Source organism: Choloepus didactylus, chromosome 4, assembly GCF_015220235.1.
Source record: "Choloepus didactylus isolate mChoDid1 chromosome 4, mChoDid1.pri, whole genome shotgun sequence".
NCBI lineage: Eukaryota > Metazoa > Chordata > Mammalia > Pilosa > Megalonychidae > Choloepus > Choloepus didactylus.
Genome location: NC_051310.1, coordinates 5213545 through 5238095, shown reverse-complemented (window position 1 = coordinate 5238095; position 24551 = coordinate 5213545). Strand labels below are relative to the sequence as shown.

Here is a 24551-nt window from a genome sequence, read left to right as displayed (position 1 = left end):
TAGGTAAAGCAAGTCTGGAAGCAAAAGTGCACTTGGAAGCATTCAGGGTTAAGGCCTCACTGACAGTGTTTGAGCAAGTGGAATGATGTTTTCACAGCATGTCTGTAAAATTTTTACTGAGCCATTTCAACTTCTCACCCTTTGAACTATGAGTCCTTCTTAGTGGTCCCAGTATCCTGCATGGGGCCTACTGGTTGAGTTTCAGATGCACTGAAGTACTCATCTATTTGCCATAAAAGCTTTCCCAGTAACAGGATGTGTTCCTGTTATTTATAGATAATCCTTCATGTGTTAATCCCCTCAAAAGCCCGTTGCTTTTGATTTGAATGCAATTTTTTACATCCTTTTAGTAGACATGGGTAAAACAGAAGTTACTGTCCGTCTTGCTGTTTAATTCCCAGTTCTACCTTGTCAACCTCAAACTTTCTCCTTGTCATTTTTCAAAAAAGGGCAAACTTTAGCAGACGAGAATGGGCTTAACTTTGGATGCAAATACAGATAACCTCAAATTAAAACAATTCCTCTTAGGAAGTTGCTTGGGATTTTGAGGATTAAACATGATTCCCATTTCTCTGGCACCAGGGAACCAGGACGGTGTGTGGCATAGAATCCCTAGTCCCCTTTACCCGCAACACAGGTCATGCACTGAAGAGCCGTGTGTTTCCCAGCATTCTGTGCTTTCAGGCTCAAGGTATTTCCAAATCCTATACGCCATCAGCTCGAACTCTTCTTCTAAGGACCACCCAATTTCAGCTTTCATTGTCGTTTAAGCCCTTCCCACCCCCCTCTCCTCCCATTCCCCCAGTGGGACCTTCTCTAGTTAGGCCGTCTCCTCAACTGCTTCAAGAACCAATGCCCACCTTTGTCCCATGTTCACAGCCCGCAGCAGCAACCTTCATGTACTTATCTATTCTTCTGAGGCTCCATCTCAGGTGGGAGGGCTTGGAGCAGCTTTGGCAGTTTATGGTAGACACTTCATCAGGCCAAAAGAGTACGACTTAACTTTAGAACATAAAAATGCCTACAAATGCCACCATAAAGCAGCTGGACATGGAAACCCCATGGGGAAGTCTGTCCAGGGATGCAGGTCTCCTCACGTCCTGGCGGACCTTCGTTGCCCGACACGGGACTGGGAGTGCAGCCTGGGGAGGTCACAGGGAGACCCGGGGCACCCCCCCCTCAGCCTCCTAGCAGACAAAATGCTCACCTCTGCATTTGTACCTTCTGAACCCACCGTCAACTATAATCCCTCCAGAGAAGAGACACTTTCACATAACATTTTCATACAACATTACTTTTTATTCACCAAAGCCACCTCTTTGGGCTCTACATTTCCACTCACACACCCACCTGAGCCTCTCCTCTGCTTTGCAGCAGCGCAGGCAGTCTTAGAATTGTGCTGCTCTAAACAACGCTGTTCTTTGGGAAACAAGCCCTATGGATATTTGCTCCCACCGGGTTGTTCAACATACTAATTTCTAGAGGCCTAGTACATGCAGAGTTGTTAACTACAGGGGATGGGTTTAAAAAGTAGATCCTCAAGGATGAAACTCCAGTCATTCAAGACTGTTTAAACATCAAGGTATATGCCTCAGAACACGCACTTCGGCGATAGATCTGGTCTACTAAGGAATCCGCTTGCTAAACACTTGAGACCACAAAGTTAACATTAGGTTACACATCTTACAATGAACGTGTTACCTCAATCAGTTAAAATAAGCCAATATGAAACAAGAAAAGAACTACTAGCTCTGCTTTAGTGCCTAAAGTATCACAGTATCACACTTGGAAGTAGAAAGAAATCTTATCTTCCCTTTAAGTAGTTGCCATGCCATACAGTTTTATAATGTTAACAAAAATAAAAGAGAAAAAACCCTTGAAAATACATTCCGGGTGGGGATGAAGAGTAACTACTGGAGGTGTGTGCTCGGCTTCTGCAGGCAGAGCTCAGTCCACCTCCTCCATGCGCGAGGTGTCGTCGTCTCCCTCCAGGGGTGGCATCTCCTCCGTCACAGCCGCACTGCAGTCCTCAGCAGTAGGGTCATCTTCGTCAATACCTTTTTGGAAATAAAACCCTCCTGTTAGGAACATTTCATTAGCCCAAGAACAATCCACATCAGCCTTTCCAACGAGGAGGCCCCTTTACCCCTAGAACCATGGGCCTGAAATGAGACTGCGCCCCCCTGCTGTGACATCACCCCACCTTCTTCCCAGCAGCTGCAAGTTACCCCTTTCCATTTCTTTTTCTTAGACTGTCCTAGCCAAGGCTTACCCAGGCCGAGTTTGATCATCCTGTAGATCCTGTTGGCGTGGGTCTGGGGGTCTTCCAGACTGAAGCCCGAGGACAGGAGAGCCGTCTCGTAGAGCAAGATGACCAGATCCTTCACCGACTTATCGTTCTTGTCAGCCTCCGCCTTCTGCCTCAAGGTTTCGATAATGGAGTGGTCGGGGTTGATCTCCAGGTGTTTCTTTGCTGCCATGTAGCCCATGGTTGAGTTATCCCTCAGGGCTTGAGCCTTCATGATCCTCTCCATGTTTGCTGTCCAGCCGTACGTGCTTGTGACGATGCAGCACGGGGACGTTACCAGTCGGTTGGACACGACCACCTGCAATCCAAAGCACTGAAGTAATCACAAGGCCTAGAGGATTATCACTCATGTTAACTATTCATCCAACTACCTGAATTTAACATCCCAAAGCTTTTTTCCTATACATCCTCCTATGCTTTTCAAGTCTTTAAGGTTTTTGAGTTGTGTTAAGTCACTGACTGCAAGACTCAGGGTTTGTGTGTATGCACACAAATTAAGAGGACTTACATGGAAAATAAACTAAAAACTTAAATTGAAGAAATACCTTTAGACAGTGTCGACATAATAAGAAAATGTAGGTAGAGACATTGAACTCATACCTTTTCGACTTTTTTCTCCAAGATGTCTTTCATGATTTTGCAGAGATTTTCAAACTTTGTTTTTTTCTCTTCCTGTTTCTTTTTCTCCTCTTCATCTTCTGGAAGTTCCAAACCTTCTTTGGTGACAGACACTAAAGTCTTCCCCTCAAATTCTTTCAGCTGCTGGACACAGTACTCGTCGATCGGCTCAATCATGTAGATCACCTCAAGGCCGTGCTTCCGGAGACGCTCCACAAAGGCAGAGTTGGCAACCTGGTCCTTAGTTTCACCTGAAACACGGAGTAGCTACATTTAGGCCTTTAACACAATCAAGGTCATCTCTTTTTGACCCTAGTTGCATGGTCAAACCACACAGATACAGCCTAAGCTTGTGTTAACTGAGCATCTTGAGCGTATCACCTACGCTATCTACACAAACACACACCAATAGTTCCCACGGGGTCAAAGAACAAAACGAGTAAGATTCTAGAATTTACTGTTCATTACCAGTAATGTAGTAGATGTGCTTCTGGTTTTCCTTCATTCTGGTGCAGTAGTCCTTGAGAGAAACCATCTCATCTCCAGAAGCAGATGTGTAGTATCGTAACAGCTCTGAAAGCTTCTTCCGATTTTGAGAGTCTTCGTGGATTCCAAGCTGCAAGAAAATATTAGCTTTAGGGACTTTTCCTAAAAACAAAAGCAAAAGTGATCAAACATGTTTATGCTAACCTTAATATTTTTAGAGAACTGCTCGTAAAACTTCTTGTAGTTCTCTTTATCTTCTGCCAGTTCAGTAAAGAGTTCTAAGCACTTTTTGACCAAATTCTTTCTGATAACTTTCAAAATTTTACTTTGTTGCAACATTTCTCGAGAAATATTTAGAGGAAGGTCTTCAGAGTCCACCACACCCCTAATGAAGTCTGGGGGGAAAAAAAAAAAAAAGGACCGAATGTCTCTCAAGTATGTACAAGGACAAAAACGACAAACAGAGAAACCCCAGGAAGCAAACAGATGAAGGAACCCAGGTGCACTCACTCAGGTACTCAGGGATCAGCTCCTCGCAGTTATCCATGATGAACACTCTGCGAACATATAACTTAATGTTGTTCTTCTTCTTCCTGTTTTCAAACAGGTCAAACGGGGCACGTCTCGGGACAAAGAGAAGCGCTCTGAACTCCAACTGTCCTTCAACGGAAAAATGCTGGGGAAAGAAAACCACAGTAAGCACCAAAGGGCAGCGCAGGTTAGGCCTCCCTGGACACACTTCACCCCCAGACAGACCCTCGCAGCCACTCAGAGCAAGAGGGGAGGGGGAGGAGGACCCGCAGCAGCAGGTGCCACCTCACCTTCACCGCCAGGTGATCCTCCCAGTCGTTGGTCAAGCTCTTGTAGAACTCTCCGTACTCCTCGTTGGTGATGTCGTCAGGATTCCTGGTCCAGATCGGCTTGGTTTTGTTGAGTTCTTCCTGGTCGATGTACTTCTCCTTGATCTTCTTTTTCTTCTTCTTGTCGCCATCCTTCTTCTCTTCTTCTTCCTCATCAGAGCCGACATCCTCTATCTCTGGCTTGTCCTCAGACTCCTTTTCTTCTTTTTCCTCCTCTTTCTCCTCTTTCTCTTCAGCCTCATCATCGCTTACTTCTTTATCACGTTCTTTCTCCACCTGGTGGAGGAAAAAAAAAGAATCACATCACTTCTGCATTCTAAGACTAATCCACAGACTACATATATAAAATATTTACACCAAAACCTGATTGGTCACCCAAGCTGAGAGACGATTTACAGGAAACTGAACAGTTCACCCTCTTCCTTCCCGGCCTGGGTCCCTCTCCAGGACCAAGCGGAGGAGCCAGGACCCCAGGGTTCGAGCAGGTGTCCCCCAGCAGTGCCCAGCAAACCCTACAGACTCTCTGGGTCCTCCCTGGTTCAGCCACACTTACAAAAAGGGTGATGGGATAGCCGATGAACTGCGAGTGTTTCTTCACGATCTCCTTTATCCGCCGTTCCTCCAAGTACTCAGTCTGGTCTTCTTTCAGGTGCAGAATCACCTTTGTTCCCCGGCCCATAGGTTCACCTGCGCAGAAGGAAGACCAGACACCACTTCAGGGTCCTGTCAACCCAAGGCCGACCCTGCCCACGCCCACCTGCCCGCCCACACCGGCGCCCACCTGTGTCTGTCCTGACCGTGAAGGAGCCCCCCGCCGACGACTCCCAGGCATACTGCTCGTCGTCATTGTGCTTGGTGATCACCGTCACCTTCTCGGCCACCAGGTAGGCCGAGTAGAAGCCGACGCCGAACTGGCCGATCATGGAGATGTCGGCGCCCGCCTGCAGCGCCTCCATGAAGGCCTTGGTGCCCGACTTGGCGATGGTACCCAGGTTGTTGATCAGGTCGGCCTTGGTCATGCCGATGCCGCTGTCCACGATGGTCAGCGTGCGGTCCTGCTTGTTGGGGATCAGGTTGATGTGCAGCTCCTTGCCCGAGTCCAGCTTGCTGGGGTCCGTCAGGCTCTCGTAACGGATCTTGTCCAGAGCCTGCAACGGGAGCGCCCGTCACGCGCGCCCCCTCCAGCCCGCGCCCCGCCCCGGCTCGGACCGAGACTCACGTCCGACGAGTTGGAGATCAGCTCGCGCAAGAAGATCTCCTTGTTCGAGTAGAACGTGTTGATGATCAAGGACATCAACTGCGCGATCTCCGCCTGGAAGGCGAACGTCTCCACCTCCTCCTCCTCCATGGGCTGGTCCTGGACCTGGGTCTCCTCGGGCATCTGCGGGGGACCCGCGCCCGTCAGCGCGCAGCCGCCGCTGCTCCCGCGGCCCCGGGCCGGCTCCGGCCGACAAAGGATGACCTCACCCCGCGCGGCGGCCATGGCCGGGCGCGCGCCGCCGGGGACGTTGCAGGCCCCGCGCGGCTCCGTCCCACGCCGGCGCCCGAGGGGTCCCCGCTGCCCCGCGGCGGGCAGGGGCGGCGCCGCCAGGACGCCCCCGGCCTGGGCCGGACCCGGGGGCCGCCTTCCGGGCGGCGGGGGCGGTTCCGGGGCGACCAGACCCTCCTCCTGGCGCGCGGCCCCTGCCCCAGCGCCTCTCCGGAACATTCGGGGAGCCCGGGTGCGCCGGAGGCCGCATCGGGGGAGGCCGCGGCGGGCCCGAGGCCTCCGGGGTAAAATCGCGGCCGCCCCCACGCCCGGGGGCCGAGGGTCGCAGAGAGGGGGTGGGGGCTGAGCTTGGCCCCCCAGCCGCCCCCTACCCTGCAAAACCCCCACACCCCGGCACCCTCCTCCGCCAGAGACCCCCGAAGCGCGCCCTCACCTTGGCGAAAGGACCGCAGAGGCTCCGCGACACAGCGACGCCGGGACGCAGCAGCAACTGGCGCGCCGCCCCCGCGCCTCCCTTATATACCGCCGGGCCCGCCCAGCGCGCGGCGCCTTTTCCAGAAGCCTCCCGAACCTTCCGGAAGAACCCTCCCCAACCGCCGCCGCGGCCGCGCGCCTGCGCCTGCGCCCTGGCCGCGGTCCGCCCCTCCGCCGGGCGCGCGCGAGCCCCGTGCCGGCAACGGCCGAGGCGCCCCCGCTCCGCGAACCGCCGCGCGCGCCCGCGCCGCCCTGAGTGCGCCTGCGCGGCCCGGAATTCTCGGGAACGCCTCGGCGCTTCCGGGGCCGCCGACCCCCGCCTACGCCTTCCTCCCCGGCCCGCGTGCCCGGGTCCCGGCCCTGCACCCCGCTGCCCCCGCGGGATTGCGCCCCCAGCGCGGCCAGGGCAGGGGGCGCCCGGAAGTGAGCGCACGTGGCCGAGCTGCCGTAAAAGTCACGGTCGTTTCCTAGTTCTTGGGCGGTGCGCCCGCCCCGGATCGTATAAGCTTCGGTGCTTCAACACCGGGGCCCGGATTAGGCGTCCAGGGCAGGAATTAAGGGTTCGGGGTCGTGTTGAGGCTCCCAGGGTAGTGATTGGGGGTTTGGGGTCGCGTTTAGGGGCCGGGACATGGGTTAGGGGTTCAGTCCTTCCCTGTCCACCGCCTGCCCGGCTTGTTGATCCCCGTTAGGCGGGCGGCTGGGGCGCAGACGGCGGGTGACGGGGCAGGTGGACGGGACGGGAGGCAGGGCCGACTGGGAGTCTGGTAGAAGCGGTCACCTTCGGACAAGGGACCCCCGGGCTCCAGTCTTGAGGCCGAGGAGGGACGAGCGTGGGAGCAGGTAACTGATGGTCCGCCGCTTCCAGGATCACGGGGATTCCCAAAAAGCAGGCCGCTGCTCGGATCTCGGCGCCCCCCACCCCTCCTGGCCCTAGCAAATTCTCCAGCCCCCTTTGCAGTGCCTTGGGGTTTTCTGCTCGCAGAAGGCTTGGTTTGCTCTAAAACTAGAGCCTTCACATTCTGAAAGTACCTTGGTCTGGAATGCTGGAATTTGGTGAAGAAATTTGTGCTCTTTTAGCTATACCTGTCATGATTTTGTGACGTTTACCCTTTTTAAACGTGTTTCTTTACTTAATTTGAGGTGCCCTTAAGAAATACCTAGTATATTGCTTGGTTAATTAATTTGCCCCAAAAGCCAGTTTCTAAGTGGGGATTCCAAAAGGATATTGAACAATGCCAGCTTACATTTGTAAGAGTCTTGGAGGAGGCAAGGGTTTTCCCCATCAACATGGTTAAGGAAACTGAGACAGGAAGCAAGAGCCCCCTGACCCTCCCACCTGCTCCCCCTTCCCTTTGCTTCTTGGCCCCTAGCTCCTCCCGCTATTGGCCCTACCCCTTTTCCCTGTTATGCGCCCTGGGGAACCCTCTGGAAGCTTCTTAGGATGAAAACAAACTTCAGGGATTGTTTTCTCTACTTCCTTTTCTCTAGAGGAGCAGTTTTCCTACTGGAGCTTAAGACCCTCTGTAAACATAGTGCCTCTTGACTAGCATTAAGAAAAGAAAAGTAGAACAGAAACTACCAGCCACATGTCAGTGGTGTTTGTCATATAGGCGTGTGTGCTGGGTCAGAACTATTTCTTACCCCAGGATGTGTTCAGTGTCCTAGGCTCAGGTGTTCCCTGCAGCCTGGGCTGGGGGTAGGGGAAGGAATGGGTGGGTGGTGTCCTCACTGTCCCCACCTGCCGTACCAGCCACCAGCCAACACTGACTTGGAGACCTGGCCCAGGTCTTGCTTCCCACCCCTGGGCCCAGGAAGTGTAAGATTTTTCTAGATGAGCCATTCAACTCCTTAACCCTGAAATGCTGTGACCAGGGTTTCCTGAGCCATCACCACCTTTCCCTCTAGCTAACTTGCCCCCAGGCCACCCCCTGGATCTTGTCATCATTTCCTGGCAAGCTCCGGGGACAACCTCCAGTGCTTTAGCTCTTTCCGCCCATCAGGTGCTAAATCAAGGACATTTGGATCCTGCCTTCCTTGACCTCTCCTTGAGACACTTGGCTTTGGTTTTGACCATCAACATGCTAAGGTTTCCCTCTCACCCCACTGGCTGCTCCTTCTTAGGCCACCTGGCCTTACGGTGCAGCTCCTAGAGCTGGGTCCTCAGAGCTCGTCCTGCACCTATGACCGGGTGATGCACAGAAGTGCGCCAGGCCTGTCTGCTCAGCACGTGAGCTTTCGCCACCTGACCTGGCCCCTCCCAGGCTTGCTCCTCAGGGGGCTCTCTCCCCACCTCCCCGAGCCCCAAGCCCTGCCAGAATCTCTCCACTCCCCTCCACCTCTGTCCCACACAGCCGTCAGCTCTCACCTGGACACTTACCTGGCCGCCTGACTGCTCCCTGCATCTTGTCTGCTCTTGTCTCCAACCTGAAGCCAGGGTCAACTTTAAGGACACAGAGCTGACCCTACCGATCCCCTCCCCACCACCACTCCAAGTCCTCGTGGACTCCCCATTGCTCCTCGGGGAAGGCAGGACTCCTTAACCAGGTATATGTGGTGTTGTGGCTGCCTGCATGGGTGCCCTGCCCCCGGGACCCCCAGTTCCACTGTGCTGTGCCACGCTCCATCACACTCCCTCCTCTCTCCATGACCCCTCCCCACCTGCTCCCACTCCCTGGAACACGTTCCCCCTCTTGCAGTGACTTGCTACTGGGCCTTCAGCTCTTGGTGCACACATTTCTTTAGGGGCCCCTCCCCATCCCCACCCCACCTTCCTACCCTGTTCTAAGTGGGTTCTCACCTGGGCCTGGCTCAGTACTGAGCCACCAGCCCCTGGGCTCTTGCCCGCTGCCCGGAGGTCACCCCTCCCTCCTTTACTTCCTTTCCTACTTGGCCTCCCCCTGCTTCCTCAACTCTTGCAGACTTCACCTCCTAAATAATCTGTTGAACTCACCCCAAAGTGATCTTGCTGGGATGGGATCTCTCCCTGTTCCTGCTCCATTGTCCCTGCCTAGCTGTGTGACCTGGGGCTGGTTACTTACCCTCTCTGTGTGTCAGGTTCCGCATCTATAAAATGGGGTGAAACGTCTTCCCCATGGGGTGTTGTGAGGCTAAATGGCCTCATTCTGTCTTGGGAGTTGGCCGAGGACAGGGCCTGACATGTGGTCACTGTTCCGTTTGTTAAAGTCATTAAACGAGCCCTGCTGGGCTCTCCCTCGCCTGCCCTGGCAGCAGCTTATGCCCTCACCTGCCCACCAGGTAGGACGAGGCCCTGGGCTGGGTGGTTTGCAGTTTCTCTGGGAAGTTGGTGGCCTTAGGCCCGCTGTACAGATGGGAACATCAGGGCTCAGGTGTCCTCCAGTGACGGCCCAGGTCTGGCTCACAAATTTTAGTATGCTGTGTTTTAAGTTTCGTTTAGTACAAAGTACTTTCTAATTTCTCTTGATTTTTTCTTTGACCCATGGGTTACTCAGAAATGTATTATTTACTGTCCAAATAATTTGAGAGTTTTCTGGCTTTTTTTTCTGTTCCTGATTTGTAATATTCAATTTCATTGTGATCAGAGAACATACTTTGTATGATTTGAATCTTTTTTAATTTACTGAGACTCTTTTTCTGGCCCAGAATATGTTCTATCTTGGTTAATGTTCTGTATGAAAAATATGCAGAGGGAAAGATGCGAGTCATTTACAGAAAACTCTAGAAAATGTAATCTTATCTGTAGCTACTGAGCACCTGTCATTGGTTGTTTTGAGGTGGGGCAGTTAAGAGCAGAAGGGAGGGATGGCAGAGGGGCATGAGGAAACTTCTGGGGACAATAGATAGGTTTACTATCTTAATTGAAGTGATGGTTTCACGATGTCACATGTCAAAACATATCCAACTGTACCTTAAACACAGGCAGTTTATTGCACATTAGTTACAACCATAAAACTGTTTCTAAAAATTGGTGGTGTTTAACAGAAGCCTTGGAGAAGTGTTTAGACTCGAGTTAGAATTACATAGGAAAATTCAGTGGTTGATACTTCAGAAAGAAAAATCAATCATTTCAAACTAAAAAAATAAAAAATAAAAGAGGCACAATTGACTGGAAGAGTGCGTGGTCAGTTTGAGCACAGGTCTGGGGCCCGATTGTGAGTCCCAACTCAGCCACTCACAGGCTGTGTGACTTTGAGCAAGCCGCGCAGCCTCTCTGTGCTTTGGTCTTCTCCCTAAAGCAGGAATGACAGCGGTAAGGGTGTGGGGAGGCTGCTGCGAGGTGGTGGCCCCAGCGCAGGGAGGGCTCGGGGGACAGATGCTGAGTTCTGTTGACAGTGGGCGAAGGGGTCCTCTGGCAGGAGAGGAGAGTCCTTCCTGGCCCTGCACTCATGCCCACCTGCCAGAGGGGACAGGGGACAGCTCGGATGAGGCCCGAGGCAGGGATGAACACTTGCGCAAGGGAAGCCGAGGGACGAGGTTAGCCCTCCGTTTGTGGCCACCTGTGAGCTGCAGAGTCGGCCCCGGAGTGGATCTCCAGGGAGCCAGCGGGCTTCCCGGCCATGAACTCTCCAGCTGGGGGTGCCCCTGGAGGCCGGTGGGGTGGCGGCTTCCTCACCAGTCACTGCCACACGGCCACCAGGAGCGCGGGAAACCCTCCCTCTCCCTCTGTCCTGCTGTCCTCAGCTCTGTGTAGGGCCTGAAGAGATTTTTGGCCATTAAGTTAGATAAAAAATGGTGTTTTAGGGTTTAATGAACAACATTCATTTAATCCTGGTTACTGAAAGTCATTGTCCAGGTCCTGGGCGCGAGAATCGGGTGGAGACAGACATGAAACCAATGCCAGACAGACACACGGACCTAGAAACTCTGACAAGTGCCAGGAGAGCGTGAGGGACGCCACTTGGTTTGGGTCTCCTTGAATCTGGTCCTAGAGGTGGTGGCTGCCAGCCGGGAGGGACAGGGTGTTTGCAAAGCCTCGGGGTCTGTGGCTGAATGTAGAAGGACCACCGAGAGTTAGCTAGGGAGAGTGAGAAGGTCAGAGGCGAAAAAGAAAAGGGAGGCTGGAAAATTCCTTCAGGGTGACGGAGGGCAGAGCCCGGGACGGGGCAGGGGGCAGCCCACGGACAGCCGTCAGGGCCTGGGGACCAAATCAGGCAGTGTGCCAGTCCCGATGACGGGAAATGCCACCCGAGGATAACGGGACAGCGGGGATCTTCCCAGGGGGCCCTGGTCAGACCTGCATCCTCTGAGGGTGTGGGTGAAGGATGGCCAGTGGGACCCGAGGGGGCTGCACCCACGGAGCCGTGGGGGCAGGGGAAAGGGCCAGCTTGGGAGATGCCCAGGAAGCATGTCAACAGGGGTGGGGGGCTGAGGGAGCCCCACAAGTGTCCGGTGGGTGGGGCACTGGGGTGGAAGGGCAGGCCTGAGCGCCAGGGTCAGCGGCCACAGGACAAGTTCACCGTCCACCACGCGGGGCATCCCAGGGGCTGGGCGACCAGGGGACGGGATGCGGGGGGTCGGGGTCGAGGGACAGGAAGGAAGGCAACCAGGCTAGGGTTAGACAGGCCCAAGCGGACGGTCTGAGGGTGACAGTCTCTGTGGAGCCAGAGGGCCTGGGGATAACAGAAGGGGGGAGGCCAGCCTCCTGCCTCTCCCGCCACCTGCTGAGTCGGGCACTGGACAGGTGTGTACCGGTCCCCGCCCGGTCCCGCCCAGCAAAGGCGCACAGGGGAGCCAGCACAGACAGTGCCCTCTGGAACCACGAGTTCCGGGAATGTGTTTGAGCCTGTTGTCTCCCCCAGTCCACTCTGCCTCCCCCAGAAGCACTGTCATTTTCCTTTGAACTCCCCTTCCAGCCTCCGGGTCATCTTTGACCCGTCCCTCACTGCAGTCCCCATTTGGGCAGCTGCCAAGCCTTTTTCCCTTCAGCCTGCCCTTCCCCTGCCTGCTCGGGGTCCCCCGGCTCCAGGCACGCCCTCCACTGGCCCAGCCGCTCCATGTCTCCCTGTCCCCTGGTTTCCGTCTGTCTGCCTCCCAACAGGGACGTGCCCAGGGCCCCGGGACAGCTGGCCACAGCCCCTTTCCGGGCACTCAACCCCCCGAGCCTGCTGCCCGGCTCAGGCCACCTCTGACCTCTTGCTCCCGGGCCCCCAGCCTCCTGTCTGGGGGCTCCTCTCATGCACATCCCCAAGCCCTGCCTCGGGCGCGCTCGGCCCCAGAGCCCACCACCATCCCCCCCGGGCCCTGCACTGAGCTGACCGCCGCCCCCGAGCAGCACCGCAGTCCTGGCCGGGGGACCGGGCAACTTCAGAACAGGGCAGAGAGGCAGACTCCGGGAGAGGGGTCGGAACAGGAAGAGGGGTGCTGCACCCAGGACCCTCGGGAGACAGCCCGGTCGTTCGCGGAGCAGAGGTTGCTGCGGCAGCTCCAGGACCCTCCGCCTGGCCCTGATCTTCCAGACCCTTCTCTGTCCTCGCCGAGCTGCCCCTCCTCTCCTGCGGCCACGCCTGTCCTCGGCGCCCACACGCCGTCTCCTCCGGCCGCTCTCGCTGCGTGTCCGGGGCTGAGCGCGCGTAGCCCTCGTCCCCGCCGTCCCCGCTCCCGGCTCCGGCCGACGCGGGCCGCGGGGAGGAGGCGCGGCGGCGACCCCTGGCGGCCGGCGGAGGGGCTGCGCTCGGGCGCCCGCGGGCTTGGGGTCACCTTGGCTTCCTGGGTCAGGAGAGAGCAGGCGCGCTCCGGGCTGCATCGCCGGCGCCGGGGTCCCACCCTGGGAAGTTCATGGCAGACCGTCCAGCCGTTCATAGACCAGGAGCGAAGGTGGCTGTGTTCCTAAAAGAGGGCCTTTTGGGGGGACGGACACACACACACACACACACACACACACACAGACACAGACACAGACACAGACACACACACACACACACACACACACACACACACACACTGGAGGATTAAAAAAATGGAGAAGTCAAACCATGCTGAGCCTGCGGATGGAGACTTTTGGGGCATCAGCCCTCCCTGCTCCCCTCCTCACTCTTGGGATCTCAGGGAGGTGGTGATAAATCTGGGGTGTGGAGAGAGAGCAGCTCCTGCCCACCCCACCCCACCCCCAGCTGGCCCCACAGGAGCCCAGAGGGGCTGCTCATCCTCAGTACCCCCTGGTTGGGGGGCGGGTCAGGAACTGATCCTGGAGCAGGAACAGGAGGTGCCTGTCCTGACCCCGGCTGGCCTTTCCTTCTGCACTGAGCAGGGCTCACCTGGCTCTCGGTTAGGATGCTGCCTTCGCCAGGTGGGGATGCTCGTCTGGCCACCTTGCCGCGAGTGGGGTTGTCATTCTCAGCACTGACACGGGCTGGGTCTCCCAGGCCCCCCATACCCTGGAGCTGTGCCTTCGTCCTGCTGAACACCCTGGTACCCCCCCCCTTCCTGCCACCTTCACTGCCACCCCAGGGCGAGACGGTCCGCTCCTTGGCTCCTCCTCTGGCCTTGCCTGCAGAAGGGCTGCCTCTGGATGGTGGGCTGTGGGAGGTTGGGGCTGGTGGCTTCTCTCCAAGCCTCAGTTTCCCCACCTATAAAACGGGGGCGGGGAGCGGACAGCTGGACCAGGGGATCCTGTAAGCCTCCTTCCAGTGGGGCCATGTTATGGTTCTGGATTCTTTCCCCCAAGGACAGATCAACTCGTTAGATGTGCATTATTAAACAGAACTAAGCAAGGAATGAGCTACTGGAAACTTCCACACATTGCACACACCCTCGGCAGACAAGCATTATGTAAATGTTTTACTCAACTAATTGTATCCCATTTAATATGTTGTGGTTGATCTCAGTGCTAAGTTCATTGGTCAAGTTGCTAATGGATTTATAACAAGGACCAATTTTAATTTTCTAAACTAATTCAGAATGTCGAGTTCCGAGCAGCATCAGGCGATATGCTGCCCTATACACTCAAAACCCTTTTGACAACTTTGCATTTCATTTCAACGTAAAGACACCCAACACAACGTTTTGGTTGACATTCAGTGTTTCATCCAAGTTAAAACAAATAGCTAATTCAATGTGACAGGTGCACGGAGGGGCCGCGGAGGGAGAGCACGCTCCACCAAGCCCAGCGGTGACGGCTTTTCCAGGGGAGCAGCTGGACCCTCTGTGGCTACTTCTGTTCCCCAAGAGTGCACCTCTCTGGGCCGCTTCCTGCCACAGGGGCTCCCGCCCTGCCGTTACACAGGGGTCTTGGGGATTCATGCCATTAATGGTTTCTCATCTAATTTATGATTTTTTTTTGAAAAATCAATAAATAAAATGACTATTTAAAAATTTCCTCTTTAAAAGGGAATAGATGGCAGCTGCCCAGTCCTGTTTTGAGGAAGGACACACAGCAGTTAGGGGAGAATGGTCTCAGCTAGTTCTCAGGATGCGTATCCATCAGCTGCACGGCTTTAGCCTCTGCGATGTTGTCTTCTTCTTTTATTTATTTTTTGATTGTTGCTATATATATAATACAAAAAATTTGCCATTTTAACTATTTTTAAGTGTACAATTCAGCAGTATTAACTACATTTACAAAGTTGTGCCACCATCACCACCATCCATTTCCAAAACTTTTTTCATCACCCCACATAGAAACTCTGGGCCCACCTGGCAATACCTCCCCATTCCCCCCAGTACCCTCTAATCCACTTTGTCTCTATACATTTGCTTTTTCTGGATACTTCATATATGTGTAATCACACAATATTTGTCTTCTGTGTCTGGCTTATTCCCTTAGTATAATGTCTTCAGGGTTCATCCCCACTGTAGCATGTGCCAGCACTTCATTCCTTTTCATGGCTGAATAGTATTCCAGTGTACGGATGGAACATTGTCTTTATCCATTCATCAGCTGATAGGCACTTGGGTTGTGTCCACCTTTTGGCCACTGTGAGTCATGCCCGCTATGAACGTTGACAGACAAGCATCTGTCCGAGCCCCTGCTTTCAGTTCTTTTGGGTATATCCCTAGGAGTGGAATTGCCGGGCCATATGCTAATCGTATGTTTAACCTTTTAAGGCACCACCAGACAGACTTCCACATCGGCTGCACCATTTTGCATGTCCACTAGCAACGTACAAGGGTTCCCATTTCTCCGCATCCTCGCCAGCACTTGTTATTTTCTGTTTTTTAAATAAACAACTATCCTAGTGTGTGCGAAGTGTTATCTCTGTGATGGTTTTAGTTTTCACTTTTCAATTATGAAATATTCTTTGCACACACAAAAATATAAGAAAATGCTAGAAAGGGTGGTAATAAAATTAGTGCCCATGTACTGGCCACTGTGCTTAAGAAATATCCAATAATGTTGAGATACGTTGTTTTACTTTGTGTGCATGCACACACGTGTGTCCCTAAACCAGTGCACGTGTTTGAACTTAAATAAATGGCATCATTTATATTGTGACTATTGTTTTCCCTCAACACTATGTTTGTGAAATTTATTCAAGTTAACTTGGATAGCTGTAGTTTTTCCTTTTCCCTGCTGTATAATTTGTTTATCCGTCCTCCTGTTGGTAAACTTTTGTGTTCTGTCTGGACTTTTGGTATTAAAAACAACACTGCTGTGGATATTCTAGTTGTGTTTCCTGGTTTCACTGGGTAGAAACTTCTTCAATTTTAGCAGAAATGACCAAACTGTTTTCCAAATGGTGTTACAAATCAATACCCCCACTGCTGCACGTTCTCACCGATACGTGGCGCTGTCATGTAAAAAGATAGTTTGCCAATCTGCTGGGTGTGCGATGGTAGCGCCTCAGGATTTTAAATCACATTTCCTTGATTAGTAAGGAGGCTGCGTGTGTTTCCTGGTCTCATCGGCCATGGGGTTGGGCCCCTGCTCCTAGGTCGATTCCTCCTGAAAGACCTATCGGCTCTGTCACTGGGGTCCTTTGGTGCGATGGCTGGGTCCTTACCCACAAATCACGGAGCTTTCACTCAGTATTTTAGTGCCTCGCCTTTTCTCTCGTTCAGCACGTGACCACGTGCCGTGGCTAGGGACTGAATACAAAGCCGGTTAAGCACAGGTCAGCTCCTGCCTGTCCATCTGCTGCCCAGCATCTCAAATTAGGTTCGCACCTCTCTCCCGCCGCACTCCCCTCTCTCATTTTGTTCTCGTGGCTGCATGATATACACACAGAGAATTGTTATTGTCAAGTCAGTGGGACTAATATGCAGAGACGAATGCAAATGTTCCAGCCACCACGTCTAGCCAGAAGCCAGAGGAACATCTCCAGAACACCAAGGCTGACTCTGTCCCACCGTTGCAAACCCCCTCCGTGGTTCATTTTGACCATAGGCTCAAGTTGGGAGCCCTTGGCATGGCCTTTCTGGTGCAGCCTGCCCCGGCCCCTGCCTCCCTCTCCAAACTCATCTCTTGCCGCCACCTCCCACTTGCCTGTGTCCTTTCTTGCTTTCGCCTGTGTTCTCATTGTCCATGAGCAGGTGCTCGAGGAGGGGCTCACGAGCCCCCTCCGCCGGGAGCCCCAGGGATTGTACTGTCCCCTCCTCTGTCCTGCCTCTGGGCTGGCTCATCCACGCGCATTAGCCTGGTGTCCGGTGACTTGTCACACGCCCTCCTGCAGGGCAGGGTCCATTGTGCTGGACCTCTGGGGCAGTGCCTGGGACCACAGTGGAAACTAGGGAGAGGTTAACCTAATGTGTAAAGGATGGGCAGGCAAGGGAATGAACGGTAAGGATAAGACATGGTTTCACCACCCTGTGACCCTCACCACGGCTTGCCTGGCTGGCTAACTTCAGCCTGAAGTATTCAGGATGGTAATTTTAAAGCTTAGCCCACTTGCCATTGGCACAATTGACGTAAATGGTCGGTGATCTGCTTTCCCTTGCCATGGCTCCCCGTGAATCCCAATGACTCAGGAATGCGGCATAAGATCTGGAAGGGCCGTGTCTGGGGGCAGTGTGAGGGGCACATCCAGACACACACATCTTCGGCTGTTTTTTGGTGCCATGTGCCAGGTCCTGGGGGAATGCAGACACAGGCTCCTGGACTTCCAGATCAAACACAGCAGAGGCACGAAGAATCCTCAGCAGAGGTGAAGCAGGTGCCAGAGAGGGTGCCAGGGTTTTTCTAATGGTTAGTAAGAAAAGTATACCAAGCCAAAACAATAACAGTGGGCCTTTGGGAGCAGGAAAGAAGCTGTGGAAAAGTCTGTGTTGGGATGGTGGCAAGCCAGTCACCAAGGTACAAGCTGGCGACAGAACGAATACACTGGCTGGCAGGAGGCTCTGGGGAGGAGTGCCCTCCCGATGAGATGGAAATACATCTACTAACCACGGCCCCAACACCCCCGGGAGGGCTCACCCAGCTTCCTTAGACTCTTCCTCCACCTGTGGATGGCTTAGAGCACAGGTGTGTTCTCTTCCTGGTTGCAGAGTCAAGTTGGGAGACTCAACGAGGTCTGAGAGTGGAGAGGCAGAGTGAAGGGAGCTGGGTCACCTCCAGGATGCCCCGTGGCATCTCTCTCTTGCCTGTAGCAACCTCTCTCCTGCACTGGGCTAGAGGGCCTGCAACACGCATGGGAACTTCATGCTTCCTCCTCCAGGCTCTGTGCAGACTTGTTTGTTTGCTTGTTTTTAATGCAATTTTATTGAGATACATCCACACACCATGCAGTCCTTCCAATGCGTACAGTCACTGGCTCACTGTGTCATCAGAGAGTTGTGCATTCATCATCACAATCAATTTTAGAACATTTTCATTACTCCCCTGAAAATAAAAAGAAAAAAGAAAACCCCAAACACCCCATACTCCTTATCCCCCTGGCCCCATAACTGATCCCTAGTATTAGTCTGGTACACTTGTTACTGTGGATGAAAGACTATTACGATATCACTCTTACCTCAAGTCCATAGTTTGCAATAGGTGCATTTTTTCCCCATATACCTCTCTATTATTAACTCCTTGTAATAGTGTCGTACATTTGTTCTAGTTCATGAAAGAACTTTTTTATATTTGTATGGTTACTCACAGTGCAGGCCAGTTGTGACAAGGCAGCTGATGGCAGGAAACTGCACTGGAGGCAACAACATGCTGGTTGAGTCCAAAGTTAGTGGTTCAGGGGAAAATTGAGGGGAACCAAAATATCCCTTGAAAAACCCTTAGGAAGGTGTGGTGGTTTGGAGCTGCATGTCCCCCAGAAAATCATGTTCTTAAACCCAACCCATTCCCGTGGGTGTGAACCCATTGAAAGTAGGACCTTTTGATTACATTTCTTCAGAAAAGTGTGGCCCAACCCCATCAGGATGGGTCTTAATCCTACTCCTGGGGTCCTTTATAAGGGGATGAAACTCAGACAGAGGGAGAAAGCCACGGGAAGCAGGAGGCTGAACACTGACGGAACCCGGAATAGAAGGCAAAGGCCGCCCGTGCCCTGCCAGGTGACAGAGGAGCCCAGGAGCAAGAACGCCAGTCTTCAGGGAGAAAGCATTGCCTCAATGACACCTGGATTCTGACTCTCTTTCAGCCTCAAAACCATGAGCAAATGAATTCTCCTTGTTTAAGCCGACCCATTGCATGGTATTTGCTTAAGCAGCCCAGGAAACTAAAACAGAAGGCATCTCCCCAGGACCTGACAAGCCGCCTCTTTGTAGGTGCGTAGAACAGATTTTTCTCCAGCTTGAAACTGGTGTTGGTTCTCGGTGCAGCAGATGGGTGGTTAACTGGATTTTAGGGGTGGGTCTTCACTCACTGGAGTCCCATGAGGCATGGCTAAGTCACCCGCACCCCAGGACATGTGGGCACCGCAGAGGTCTCTGCACCATCTAAACTGATGCGTGCGTGTGTGTGCGTGTGTGCAGACCTCATGAGCCAAGCGCTTCAGTGACGCGAGCCCCCATGGGCCACAAACTTCTCTACACTCTGATTTGAAAGGCCCGGGAACCAAAAACCCAGGTTCACATTCGGGGCCTGTTCCTTGCCTTGGGGGCGATTCTCACCCACCAGCCTGGAATACTTGGACCTCCTTCCGGTGGGTAACGGGGATTACACCAGATGGCCGTGGGCACGTGCCTGGCCAAGGAAATGCTCACCTAGCGGGAGCTGACTTGGAATCATTGATGTTCCGCCCCTGCCTTGAGACTGAACACAGACATGCACAATGGCTGGGAGCCCCTGGCCCCCTCCCTGCGACAACAGGTCCAGGAAGCTGTCGCTCCGGACGGCAGCCAGCCCCGGAAGGCAGGCCGCCAGCCGACAACAGCGACCCAAACAGCCAGGACATAATGGCTGACAGCTTCCCTAAGGTTTGCTCCCACCTCCAACTTAGGACCAATCAGACCAAGCCACATATGTCCCCCTAGCCGATGACAGCGGCTGCCCAGCGTCTGGCTGGCTGCCCGCAGTGTCCCCAGTCAGGGCTGCCCTGAGGCCACCCCCTTTCCCACACTAACACTGTCCTCTGCCTGCCCACGAGTCTCTGCTGAACACAAGAGGGTGGTTGACTGTCTGAATAAAGAGCTTCATTTTCCTTTGCATGGCCTCCATTTATTTTCACTCTCAGCAGCAGCCCGGTTACAAGCGACCTTGTCGAGGGGCTGCTCTGCTGATTGTTGTTATGAATGAAGTTGTCACTACAAACCAAGCCCCTGTGGCAGGGTGGGGTCTTCCTGACAGACCATCAAGCCACCTGGAGCAGGAAACGGGGTCTCCCTGGGACTAGGAGAGGAAGGGACGCCCCTGCCCCAGGGCCCAGGGAGGGGTTCCTGCCTGGGGAAGGGCTGGCTCTTGGCACAGCACGTGGCCACGGATCATGCCTTGGGGAAATCGGTGGCCTGTGCATGGGCCAAAAGAGCAGGTCACCGGGGCCCAGGCTGAGCATGGCCTGGGTGGACGGAGAGGGGGGACCCTGGAGGAGCAGGGCCTTCCCCACACCCCGAGGAACCACCGACAGTGGAGAGCTGGGAGGACAGACCTTGCTCAGCAGCAGTGATCCGTTGTAGGGTCTGCCCCTGGCTGCAACCTGCTTCTGCAATAGCTTCAGCAAATGGGGCCTCCAGTTTCCCAGGGTTGGTAGGGAGGAAACCCTGGGGGAAAAGGGCGTGGAGGACAGACGGGGTCACCGTCACCTGTGGCGGACGGCTGCTGCTTCTGTCTGCCCAGCATTTGCCCCCCGCGGCTCTTCATTCTTTGGGGCATGCTCCGCACCCCTCGCTAACCTTGTGGAGTGCCTCACCCTGGTGACAGGCGGGGGCACCTGTCCCAGCAGGGCCAGTGGCTGTCCTGCCTCCCCCGGCCATGGCGATGGCTTCGGAATAAGCCCAGGCTGACATCAGCCCAATAGGAGTCCTTCCCTGGGATTTTTCTGAGGGGAGCTGGTGGGGCAGGGCCTTCTCGGCTCTTCAGATGCAAGGTTCTAAGGACAGAAGTCCGGAGTACCAGGGGCAGCAGCAGAGGTGAGTGACCTGGTGGCACTGAATCCAAGCCAGCCCCGGGCCTCCTGTAGTTTGGCTCTGGGAGCCAATAAGCCCTTCTGATTTATGCTAATACAGTTAGGTGGCTGTTATTTGCAACCAAAGGGGTTCTGGGGTCACACCATGCCGTAAGCATCCTTCAGCATTCCCAGAAATTTCTTCTTGGTGGGAGGGTGTGGAACCCTCAAAAGTAGAATGAATTTACTAAGTAGAGCTCAGCGTGGCTTACAAATTGAAGAGATGGGCTGTGTTTTGCTACGGCTGCAGGACCCCCCGATCATATTAGCAAGGAACCTAATCAATGAGCGTTAAACGCTACTCGTGCTCTCGGGCTCGGTTGTCTGGTCACTTCCAGAGGCCTCTCCTTGTCACCTCCCACGGCGAGGTTAGAAAGGGGAGTCCTGCGCCTGCTGTCCAGCCTCTAACACAGTCCTGGCCAGTAAGACGTAAGCAGGTGCCTGATGCTGTGCCCGTGGGCTTTAAGAACGCTATATTCTTTCTTTTGTTTTCCATTGCCTCAAATAAATAAATTTTGGAAGTTGCTAACTGTATAAAAATAATGAAAAAATTAAATACTGGAGTTTTTTAATTTTAGAAATTTCTAGCTTTTCTTGGGGGATAAAAATAAATGTAAGAAAGTATTTCAGGTATTGCAAGAATAATTTGTGTGGTAGATGAAGGAACAGACAATAGGCATCACTAAAGCCCACCGTCCCTTCTAAGAGGCAAACACTGATCTAGTTCCCAAGGTGCCGGGGACACGTGGCAGGGACGCTGCTAGGTCTGGGGATTCAAAGATCCACTAGACTCAGTTCCTGGTCCTGGGGAGCTCCCTGGTGGGGGAGACGGACACAGGAGGAGGTCATTGCTTCCCCTGACTTAAGTGCAGCAATAAAAATAGGCCCAGGGTGCTATGGGAGCACAGGGGAGACGGACACAGGAGGAGGTCATTGCTTCCCCTGACTTAAGTGCAGCAATAAAAATAGGCCCAGGGTGCAATGGGAGCACAGGGCTCCTGATGGCAAACGACACCCCACTGGGTCCTAAAGGAAGAGCCTGGGTCAGGGTGAAGGCAGGCGTGGCCGACAGAGGGGACTGCAAGGTGTGAGGGCAAGAAGCCGGTGGGTGCAGTGGCTGAGCTGGGAGGCAGGGAGCTGAGAGGGGAGAGGGCTAGCAAGGCAGGCCGGCCGGGGCTGGTGTCCGGGAGGGGCTGTGCTGCAAGGGGGCGAGCTGGGAAGGACAGTCAGACTTGGGTTCTAGTGGATCTTCTTGGGGCTGGGCAGAGTTTGGATTTGGGGTTCACGAGCCTGGACACGGGGAGATAATTAGAAAGCTGTGGCATGGGTCACGCAGCGACCTGGCGATGGTGTCACCTTCCGTCCCGCCTGCTCCACAGCCCCTCCTGCAGAAACAGATGTCGCCACGATCCTAGACCTCTAAAGGCCCCAGTCCACAAGCGTAGTCATTTGCTCTTTTCCGCTTTCACCCTTTTCTTAGCAATGGATAGCAAAATTCACTTTTGATGACAGCATTTTATTAGCTTTTGACTTTCAGTGTGCAGGGAAGTGCCACCATTTAATCGAGCACCTTGTTTTCTGCCAGCTAATACCAAGTGCAGGGCTTCTTTAGAAAGAAATTCTGATTCTACGATCATGAGTAATTGTGATGGAGATGAAAAGAGGCAGGAAGTGCTGGGTGCCAGCGTGCCAGCCCAAGCTCCCTGGTGAGCTCATTCGCTGAGAGGGTGGACAAAATACAGATGAAGGAAAACATGCTCAGCTCTATAAGGGGTCTGGGGGGACAGGGTGGGGGGCGGTCACCATCCCACCCCTCCATGTCTCCACTGGAAGGACTTCAGCTCCCAGAGCCCTCGGGATGTGTTAACCTCAGAGTCCTGTGCTCATCACGGCTGCCGGAACACGTTGCCACAAACCAGCTGACTTAAAGCAAACGGAAATGGGTTCGCTGCAGTCCCAGAGGCCGACGTCCAACATCAGCGGGACTTTGCTCCCTTTGAAGATTCTAGAACCCTACCCAGCCCCCAGCCAGTCCTGGTGGCCCCAGCCTCTGTCTTCATGTGGCCTTCTCTGTGCCTCCTGTAGGGATGTTTGTCACTGGCTTTAGGACCCATCGGTATACTCGAGGATGGTATCATCTGGAGACCCTTAATTACATCTGCAAAGACTCTTTCTCCAAATAAGCTCATGCCCACAGGTTCCGGGGCCACCATTCAACCCGCCACAGGGTCATGAACCATTTTCAGGATCAGACGAGAGTGCATGCTCCCTGAATCTGGGTGGGTGCCTGAAAGCAGAGCCGGAGGCAGGGGTCCTTGGAAAGTGCCCGTTTGGAGAGAGCAGCTCCCTGGAGACGGGGAGAGGACCCGGATGGGGCGGGGGCACGGCGAAGCAAGGATGGGTCTCCGCAGACGAGCACCAGCCTGATGCCACGGGAAGCCCTGGAGCACAGTTGCCCGATAAAGTTGTTCTCACCTGGAGGCAAGGGGGCCTCCCTTTGCACCCCCAAGTCAGTCGGTCTTCCCTGGAGGCTCCCTCGGTCATGGAGTATTGTCACAGGAGGAGGCAGCTGGGAGTTATCAGCCAACAGCAGGGGGGATGGTTAGAAGGGATCCGGTCAAGGAACCCACAGAGTCCACCACACAGTTCTCTCTAGAAAAATGACACAAACACCCAGACACACACACGCTACGTTCACTTTCAGGGACTCCTCAGATCCTCTAAAGCCGTGGGCTCCAGGCTGAGAACCCTGACCCCATGGCTTCTGGGCTCTCATTCCACCAAGCTCTCTCTCCTCCTCTCTGAGAATGCAGGAGGGATCTCATGGGTGGGTGGGGGGGGAGGCTTGAGCCCACCCTCAAATCACCCCTCCTCTGGGTCGGCCCCCCTGAAGACAGCATGCACCCTTGCTGCTCTCTGCCCTCATCCCAAGCTGACCGTCTGGGGTGGCTGGGACTAATCTGAAGGGGATGTAAGCGTGTCCCTTTGGCCACTGGTCTACCCCCCTTCTTCCTAATCAGCTTATCAGTGGTAAATCGGGTGGCTTAATCCCCACCCGCCCAACCCTCGTCTCTCAAGGAGCTGTTAGCCCAGGCAGGGGAGGAGGGGGTCATTTATAAACTCCCTTAGACCCAGATCATCTTGAAAGGACCGTGTCACTCCCAGCCTGCCTGTGACTGGCTGCCAATTCACCAACTGCACTCACGCCAGTGTATGCCCGACACAGAGCTTCCTTCACTGAGGAAGATGCTACAAAAAAGAAAGAAGGAAAGAAGTCAGCTGAACTAAGCAGTGGGCAGAGGGATGAAGATGATTCATATTTTGACACAGGCGCCTCGTCTCCTCGCAGACCTGAGCCGGGACCAGCAGGGACGGAGGAAGCTGCTGAGAAACCCGGGATGGCTGAGCCCGGATGAGTGACCAGAAGACGAGACGGGGAGGACCTGCTGGAGGACGGCACAGGGAGCACGTGTCAAAAAGAGGCAACCTCTGACTCAAAATAACGTAACGGCCACAAAAATTATTCACTGGTAAGTGTCCGGAGACTTCGCGGCACTGCCGGCTCCGCTTGTATGGGTCCCGGGCTTCTGGGTGGCAGGATGGGGCAGCGGTCAGGGCCCAGACCCAGGGACGTGGTCAGCACGGGAAGGAACCGAGGATTCCTTGAGAAACGAGAACCCCCGTGGGGTTGTCGTGTTTGGGGGAGGACAGGAGGCGGATATTAAGCAGAGGTGGGGCGACCACCAAGCTAATCAGGCTTAAGCTTCGGGGCCCCCCATGTGCACGACCCCCACTGGCACAGCCCCTCAGAGGTCCCTAACAATGTACCCACACAGTCATGGTTTTGAAAAACTTGAGAAGTTAAG

General features: G+C 54.1%; 1 protein-coding gene across 1 annotated transcript; it reads right to left on the bottom strand.

The window, feature by feature from the left end:
- Positions 1-1947: 1947 nt before the first annotated feature.
- Positions 1948-6342, bottom strand: HSP90AA1 (heat shock protein 90 alpha family class A member 1). Its single transcript, XM_037831841.1, has 11 exons — positions 6195-6342; positions 5492-5653; positions 5054-5420; positions 4826-4959; positions 4234-4548; positions 3923-4088; positions 3617-3807; positions 3395-3542; positions 2909-3177; positions 2273-2606; positions 1948-2057 (listed from the first exon to the last, which is right to left on the bottom strand). Exons 2-11 carry the CDS (start codon positions 5651-5653, stop codon positions 1948-1950), a joined length of 2196 nt encoding a protein of 731 aa, XP_037687769.1. The 5' UTR covers positions 6195-6342.
- Positions 6343-24551: the final 18209 nt, after the last annotated feature.